General features: G+C 35.9%; 2 protein-coding genes across 2 annotated transcripts; both read right to left on the reverse strand.

Annotated features, from left to right (window-relative positions):
- Positions 1-1,582: 1,582 nt before the first annotated feature.
- On the reverse strand, positions 1,583-2,881 carry LOC108214758 (probable esterase KAI2). The gene is made up of 2 exons (XM_017386930.2): positions 2,348-2,881; positions 1,583-2,211 (listed from the first exon to the last, which is right to left on the reverse strand). Exons 1-2 carry the CDS (start codon positions 2,764-2,766, stop codon positions 1,767-1,769), a joined length of 864 nt encoding a protein of 287 aa, XP_017242419.1. The 5' UTR covers positions 2,767-2,881; the 3' UTR covers positions 1,583-1,766.
- A 240-nt stretch (positions 2,882-3,121) lies between these two features.
- Positions 3,122-8,166, reverse strand: LOC108214757 (probable protein phosphatase 2C 78). The gene is made up of 4 exons (XM_017386929.2): positions 7,695-8,166; positions 6,594-6,961; positions 3,930-4,166; positions 3,122-3,742 (listed from the first exon to the last, which is right to left on the reverse strand). The coding sequence occupies exons 1-4, from the start codon at positions 7,954-7,956 to the stop codon at positions 3,476-3,478; spliced, it is 1,134 nt and encodes a 377-aa protein (XP_017242418.1). The 5' UTR covers positions 7,957-8,166; the 3' UTR covers positions 3,122-3,475.

An 8,166-nucleotide genomic window follows, 5' to 3' on the forward strand; every position in this document is an offset into this window, starting at 1 on the left:
TTACATAAATTTATTGAAGAGTATATATTATAAAAAATAATTTAAACTATCGGGATAGTGGGGATATTTGGGCAAACTTAAAAAAAGTGATTCTTTGACTAAAATAAAGAAGTGCTTTATAATTGAGAAATAAATAAGTTAATAAAATGTTTGGAAAAGAAGCAGAAACTGTGAGAGAAAAATTAACATTCTCAGCTTTTTAAAAGTGCTTATGCTTATTTACACAAACGGATAAAAAGAAGTAGAAAGTGATTCTGCTAAACAAACAGGACCAGTATTAGGCGACATGATATACTGCTGGAACTTCGAATATTTTGGATAAGTCGCTCTAGAGGATAGAATAGTGGTTGGGACACAAAAATCCAAAAAAGATTTCCATTAAAGTTTGAACAACTCGAAGGGAGGAATATTTGAATTGAAATAACTAATCTGGCAAGTACACAGCAGCAAGTCAGCAACCAGTAAAGGAAGCCCCATAAAAGGTAAGCTTAGGTACGAAGTTATTGAGTTCAGAGCTAGACTTCAGTCACACACTGTCAGGAGTGTCAGCTGGAAAAACACTCCATATGCCAAAATTTACTTTTTGGATAAATGTATAATGTATTGGGGTGTTCGTTTCAGTTTTTAGCTCAGCTTGTAATTTATAAGTCAGTCTTATAAGTCTGATAAGTTAAAAACCTGATATTTTATTAATTTATTTTTGAAAATTGATTATATAAAAATGTAAAAGTCCATTTTAAAATATAATTTATATCATATTATTATTGTATTAATAGTTTTTATATCTGATAATTTATAAATATCAGAAAATTATTCAAACAAATAAAATAAAACTAATTTTCACTAGTAAGTAAATTCCACTTACAAACGTAAACATTTCTTAGAATCCAAACTGCTCCTCTCTTTTAAAGCACATGGACTCCTTTAAGCCGAACCGTCCCTCTATTCAGCTTAGTGGAACATTTTGTTGAATTGCTGGTGCATCAAATTTTCACTAAAAAATCCAAGAAAGAATATGCAGCTTCAAAATACTAATAATGGTGCAACTTGCTTGCAACATACAAGTGGAGGACAAGAGTGGAGTGGAGTTGGATTGAAAGTGTTAATGGATTATTTGGTTCGTGTCCCGTGCCTTTAACTCTTTAATCTCAATGGATGGAGATGCCTTCACTTTGTTACACACAAATATCAGAATTCAAGCCACGTACTGATCAAGGCAATCACGAGAAAGCTTGGAAGTTGGACAACTATACCCAACTCACTTCTCGTGTTTTGTTTACTGACATAAGCACCGGTCCCATCCATTTATTTATGGATTTTTTTCTAACATTTTAAATATCTTCGAAAGCATAATTTTGTACCTTATTTTTTAAATCTTATGTCTTTTTAATTTTTATTTAAAAAAGTTAAAATAATCTTTCAACTATATCGTATGATAATATTAAAATTTGGGGAATTACGTGTTGAACCATCTCTACCGAATATTAACAATATGATGATGGACGGAGGGAGTATCCGTTTTGAAAACAATGCACGGAAATGTCTTAGAAATTCGCCGTATACAAATGCACCGCAAGAGGACTCTGGGCTGGAAAATTTTGCGTAACTTATTAAGGCCACTCAGGGACCTAAGAAACATTTTACATCTTTCAGAAACTATTCGGGGTTGGGTTGATCAGAGACGAAATCTAGGTTGGCTTTGATAAGTGAGAAACAAATGTATACAAAATATTGATGGTACATAAGATGTAGGTGTGATTAAGAATTCACTGATTGATATCATGTTGGATGTGGCGGAGAATGACGGGAATAGTGATCTCCGGGGAGCTCAACTGCGGTAAGTGACCCTCAGTGGCAATGATCTCCACCACAGACTTTCCGCCAATGTTGTGGTGAAGGAACTCGGAAACAGAAACTGGCACAGCCAAGTCCTTGGAGCTTTGAATTATATGGCAAGGGACTGTGACTTGGCCTAGGAGCTCTCTCAAGTCATTGGTAAAAATAGTGCGGAACACGCTTAATGCTATGTCCGGTCTCATATTGAACAAAGTCCTGCTGAACTCCTGGACCGCCACTGAATCCATGTCGCCACCAACTACTAATGGCGCAAATCCACACGCCCATGACTTGTAATTGGATTCTATGGCATTGCAAAGTTGATCAATTTCTTCTAGTTCAAATCCTCCAAAGTAATCACCAGTGTTCAGAAACCTGTCAAAACCATATTCCAATAACACATACACAAAAGTCTTGATAAGTCGATTAGCCTACCTCATTCTAAATATGTGACCTAACGGATAACAGGTAGACATTTACCGTAAGGTATAAGACTATTAATAGTAATTACCTGGGTGAAGCGGAAAGCGTGACGACTTTAGAGAAGAGATCAGGACGAAGGATGGAAGCGTATAAACCAACCATAGAGGACAAGGAATGGCCAACAAATATGCAACACTGAATCTCAAATTCTTCTAAAATGGCAAGAAGATCATGAGTGTAACCTTCGAGATTCGCGTACCGCTCAAAACTAAAATACTCAGGATTTGTGGTTCCGGCTCCCATATTATCAAAGAGCAAGACTTTGTAATCATCAAGCAAGTGAGGAACAAGATGTTTCCACACAGACTGATCGGTGCCAAAGCCGTGGCCTAACACCACGGTCTTCTCACCTGATCCAACTATCTTCACGTTATGGGCTTTTTCAGCTATCCCCATTCTTCTCACCTCTTTACAGTTTTTACTGCTTGGGTGGTCTGCTTTATACATAAAAAGCAAAGCATCAATTATTCAGTTTGCATGCCTGCTTTGACTATTATAAATATCTTCAACCACGGGACTACGGGAGAGCCAAGTAAATATGCCACTTCGGATACTCTTCTGTTTCGAAAATGATTTTTTAATATTACTTTTATTCTTGAAATACACCCTTATCCTTGGAACAAATACATACAGAATATAGAGAATATGTAGCTGTCTTGACTCTGCACACGGTCCCGTTTTGGCACCACAACCACCAGCAGACACACATGCGGTCGCTCACTCAATTCATAATAATGGACTCGGATATCTTGGAGTTTAGGAATATTGGAAGTTATCGTTCCCTTGAGAGAACACCTAACAATATCCAACTGCTAAGCAAGCAGATTCTGATTTATAGTTTTAAGAGGGTTCACAAGAGGCAAGCTTTCTGCGCAAGAAATGAAACATTTTTCCCCAAAAAATATATACAACACAAACTTACATGGTCTCATTCTCCTGAGACACATCATGCGACCAAAACACAGAAAATGATATCAAAACCAAGCGTGGAAGACAACCGTTACATATTGTTCCTCACCTACAATATGTACAAAAAACATGGACTTCTCCAGTTATTAAAGTGAACTCTCATCTAAAGACTGTTTGAGGCTCCTGTCCTGCAAAATTTATTGCATATTCACGAGCAGCACAGGATATGTGACTGACACGGGTTCATTCATGGAGTAATACATGGAGTACTTTCTCCTTCCGAATTAAACGAGTATATGTCCATTGGGGCACTAGTGCAGTCAGAGGCAAAATGATTCGTGGAATTACCACCAGGAGAACTTTGTTGCTGATCCAGATATATGACAACCACTGTGATATCATCATGAAAATGACGCCTTATCCCTTTCTCAATTCTTCTAATGTCATCGTACCTCATTTGTCTCTTTCTGGCTGCCTCCTCGATCGCAGCTCGCACCAATCGCTTAGCTATTCCCTGAAGTACCAAAGTCATAATATATGCATTCAGTATCATCTCCTTCAACAATGGGAAGTAGACTTTGCAAATGTTATTAAAGCAACAAAAGCAAATACTCTTAAGCAATCAGTTATATGCAGCTCGTGCTAAAATCTAATATAGTAAAGAATAGAATAATAAGAGCCTAAGAGAGATGGAGCCTCACTGTTCTTGGATGTTTCAGCACTATTTCAACTGCCGCCTCATCCGTGAGTTGCTCCCAAAGGCCATCCGATGCAAAAATCACGAACAAATCTTCTGGCCTTAATTTGTGGGTTAATATTGAGGGCTCTGCTGTCATAACAGCTTTTTTCAAAGGGACCCGGGATGCATGTAGCAGGGGAAAAGGATCTCTAACAAGTTCTGGTTTCTTCAAATAAACATCTCCGATTGATCTGGACACCTAATAAGAAAGCATGTGAATAAAAAAAAAAATTGCACCGTGTCGCAAATTCAATCATGTAGAACTGACTAGTTTTTAAAGAACAAATGAGATTACGCTTTATAATTTATATCAACCTAAGATAAAGACAGATATATTATAGGACCCCATACAGTTCCTGGCCATGTTCGGGTGTGCCCATAACTTTAGTGTGCTTGGTCCAACACTTATCTTATAAGGAAGATAAGTAGCTAGTGGGGTGCTTTTCTTCCCTTATAAAAGAAAAGAAAACCTAAACCAAATACACTCTTGAAAAGGATACATGTCATATTCTTATAAAACAGATGGCATTATAGTTATGTAGAACAAATTATTCACAAAGCAGCGAGTTATCATGATGCAAATAACACAAATCATAGAGAAAAAAGGCAAATAACATAGATTAAACAGATAAAAATGATAGTATTTGCGAACAAAATGAGATGAAGATAGAAATGAACTAGTGAAAAAAAAAGAAATAATGAAATTGTGAAATATATAGATATGGAGCTTAGTTTAAACCATTGCAAAGGAATGAAGTGAAATTATGCATACAGGTACAATTTTCTGGGCTGCAAGGCTAACAAACAGAAACAGACAAGCAATCAGGGCACAAACTGTAGAACACTAAATTGCATAAAGACAAAAATTCATTAAAAATACGAAGAATATCCCATGAAGCATGCAGAGGGAGTATTGTCATGTTCGAGTAACATGCTATTAGGTCAGAGTAGCCACCGAAGGAATCTGCATTTTAGTATGTTAATTTGGAAAGGAAGGTGAAAACGGAGTGATAAGTATGAAGAGACACTAGGAAGCAATGATGAAGAAATTCGATATGGCGGGATAGTGAAGGAGATGACACAGTTTAAGCAGAATTGTGATGCAATGATTAAAAATAAGCTGAGCTTGTGCAATGAAAGCTGTGGTGAAGCTTAGTTTAAACCACTGCAAAGGAATTAGGAGGAACTGAAGATTATGCACATAAGTATTTACATAACAGTGTAAGTTTCATTTCTTCAATCCACAAAAAATAACCTATATATTCTTAGCGGCATGGTTATCAAACAGAAATAAAGATATAATATCAAGGTACAAACTGCAGGTCAATAATTTGCATAAAGAGGAAAAGATACATCACGATTACAACAAATAACCCAGGACATAAAGCATGAAGATACTCCATTGTCCCTTTTTACTTATCACTTTGACATTTTTCACATATTTTAAGGTGCATAAAGTAAGTATCACCAATAAATATTCTTTTAAATTTTTTTATAGAAGTTTATTATTTATATTATTCTTAAATATAAAAGAATCAATAATTAATTTGTCAAGAGTATGATAAACAATACAACGTCAATGGGTAGTGGATGAGATAAAACATCTTAAGCAGAACTAATAGAAGTTGCGAAGAAGATGAACTTGAAAAAGGAATGAAGCAGTGAAATTGAAGAAATAGGCATAATTTAGACCACTAAAAAGGAATGAGAAACGCTTTTTATATCATGCATGTATACATACAAATAGTTATGTACATGATAATGCAGATAAAAATTCTTTCCATCCAACTGAACACCAACATGAACTCTCAACTGCATGGCCAACAGTTCTGTACATATAAATGACCATGGGAAAAAATCTAGAGCACTAGTTTGATTCAAGAGAATAAAAATTCATCTTAACTATGAAAACAATGAATTTTGGTGAAATATTTGCAATGTATTACAAAATGAATGCCTATACTTTGTGCATGAACCCATTGGCTGCAGGAAAGCATGAGATTTTAAAAAGGTCAAAAGGGATATCACAAGACGGCATACCACAGAAGTAAACATATAACATAAAAAACAAGAACAAAATATTTATATTCCTACAAACTCTAATGTTGTGTTTGGTTGGGGAGGATGGAATGGCATGAATGAAAATAAAAAATAATAACAATTACAAGCATAAGGGAAGTTTTGAAAAAATAAGTGAGTGCAAAATTGTTATGATGAAATTTGAGAAGAAATGGGTATAGGAGAGAATGGAGGGGTATAGGAGAGAATGAAATGGAGAACCATATTATAGTTCAAATTTCATTCATCCCAACCAAACACAAGTGCACAACTTTAATTATTATGTTCTTGCCCCATCAGTTTACTATCATAAAAAATAGATGTGACACCATCTAGCTAAAATCACCACCATATAAAAAAGCCAAGTTATATATTTGTTCGATCATACAAAATATCAATTACCAGTAAGCTTTCAAAAGAATATCAGTTACTACTTACTAGGCATTACTTGTATGTTGCCAATAATATCAACAGGCAACCAGGCACTACTAACAAAATTTCCTGATAAATAACTTATTAATAATAACCACCTTCATAAAAAACGAATAAGAAGAAAAGAAAGGATTACTTGAATTATGCCCTTTATTCTCCAAACTCCACGAGTGTACACCACAATGGTTGAATCATCAGGATGCATTGCCCTGACCTCCTTTCTAACCTCCTCAAACGCAACATTATGATCTGTTGACAACCTTTCTGCGAAAACAGTTGAAGAGCTAGTCATCCGCCGCCCAAGCACAGCCCGGGAGTCTCCAAGATTTGCAACATAAAGAACACCATTTGAAATCGCTCCAACAAGACAACATGAACCAACTGAAGCAATATGGGGTTGCTCCAACCAAGATTGCTTTACCAAACGCAAAAAATCGTTTTCTGTTGCACCAAAAGCCCTTTTGATAACTTCAGCCGATAAACCCCCTTGTTCTGAAGTGAATTCTATGACCAAAATCATTTCATCAGATAAAAAAAATGATGAATTGACCAAAAACTGATATCAGATAGAAGCCGCAATAGAATAAGTGAAACCATAAAGAAGACCCGTTCCATTTATTGCAAGACATTAAAGCAAATACAAATCAACTCCTATACCAATGGAGTACAGATTAACTCGGTAGTTGGTTAGAAAGTAGGTAATCAGCTTAGTCCAAGATCTCAGTAATTATGAATTTAGAAAATCCAAATATACAATGCTCCATTCAGTTCGAGGGAATGGAATGAAATTGGCACTATTTTGTGTTCAAATATTGTAATCCTCACTCAATCAACCATACCATTGAGACCAATTTACACTATGTTTCAATCCCAATTTGGAGGTGAATGTTACTTCACACTTCCAACTTCTTCGCACATATTTCTTCACAAATCACATATATACAAACCACATTATCTTATTACTATTTCCTCTTAGCATCATTCACTTCCCATTCCTTTCAAAATTACAAAGGACTAGCTTCTTCCGTTCTACAAATACCAACAACATACATCCTAAACATCGAAACACAATTATCCAAATTTTTGACCCTACTCTCTCCAATCCAGCAACCATCAACTACTACAACTTCACACAAGCACTACGCATTCTATTAAATATCAACCAATATTACTATTACTGATACTATCCGACAAAAACAAAATTTGAAAAAATTAGGGTTTAAAAAAGAATACATACTGTGAAGATAAGCAAAGAGATTATTAGTAATAAAGCGAGAAGCCTCGGGACCACCATGACCATCATAAACACCAACAAAAGTAGCCTGGGGAGAAGTGAAGACTTGAGCTTGATCTTCTAGCGAAGAATTCGCTTGAACAACAGCAATTGAGTAATCACCCGACGCGTGTTGTTTCAAATCCATGTGCCACAACAATGCATCCGACCCGCCTGTTTCTGACCCGAAGCATCTCTCCAGGGGCCTGTAACAACACTCCAACATTTTCCCTTATCTCTCTACAAATATCTCTACTGATCTCGATCTGATTTGTTGTGTGTTTCTCTCTCTAGAAAAAAACTGAATACTGGGGAAACGTGACGGGGACGTAGTAGACTAGACTTGTTGGTAAATGGAATTTCTAGAGAGAAAGAGAGTGTGTGATGTAGATGTGTTTTTTTGTGTTTGTTTTTTGTAATTGTTTTTGGTGACAGC

This window comes from Daucus carota, chromosome 3 (genome assembly GCF_001625215.2).
Source record: "Daucus carota subsp. sativus chromosome 3, DH1 v3.0, whole genome shotgun sequence".
Taxonomy (NCBI): Eukaryota; Viridiplantae; Streptophyta; class Magnoliopsida; order Apiales; family Apiaceae; genus Daucus; species Daucus carota.

Coding starts and splice junctions, on each gene's coding strand:
- LOC108214757 (XM_017386929.2), bottom strand. CDS start 7,956: ATGTTGGAGTGTTGTTACAGGCCCCTGGAGAGATGCTTCGGGTCAGAA. Junction 6,962..7,694: donor TCTCTTTGCTTATCTTCACA/GTATGTATTCTT, acceptor TTTTGGTCATAG/AATTCACTTCAGAACAAGGG. Junction 4,167..6,593: donor GAATAAAGGGCATAATTCAA/GTAATCCTTTCT, acceptor CTTTCTTATTAG/GTGTCCAGATCAATCGGAGA.
- LOC108214758 (XM_017386930.2), bottom strand. CDS start 2,766: ATGTATAAAGCAGACCACCCAAGCAGTAAAAACTGTAAAGAGGTGAGA. Junction 2,212..2,347: donor ACGCTTTCCGCTTCACCCAG/GTAATTACTATT, acceptor TGGTTTTGACAG/GTTTCTGAACACTGGTGATT.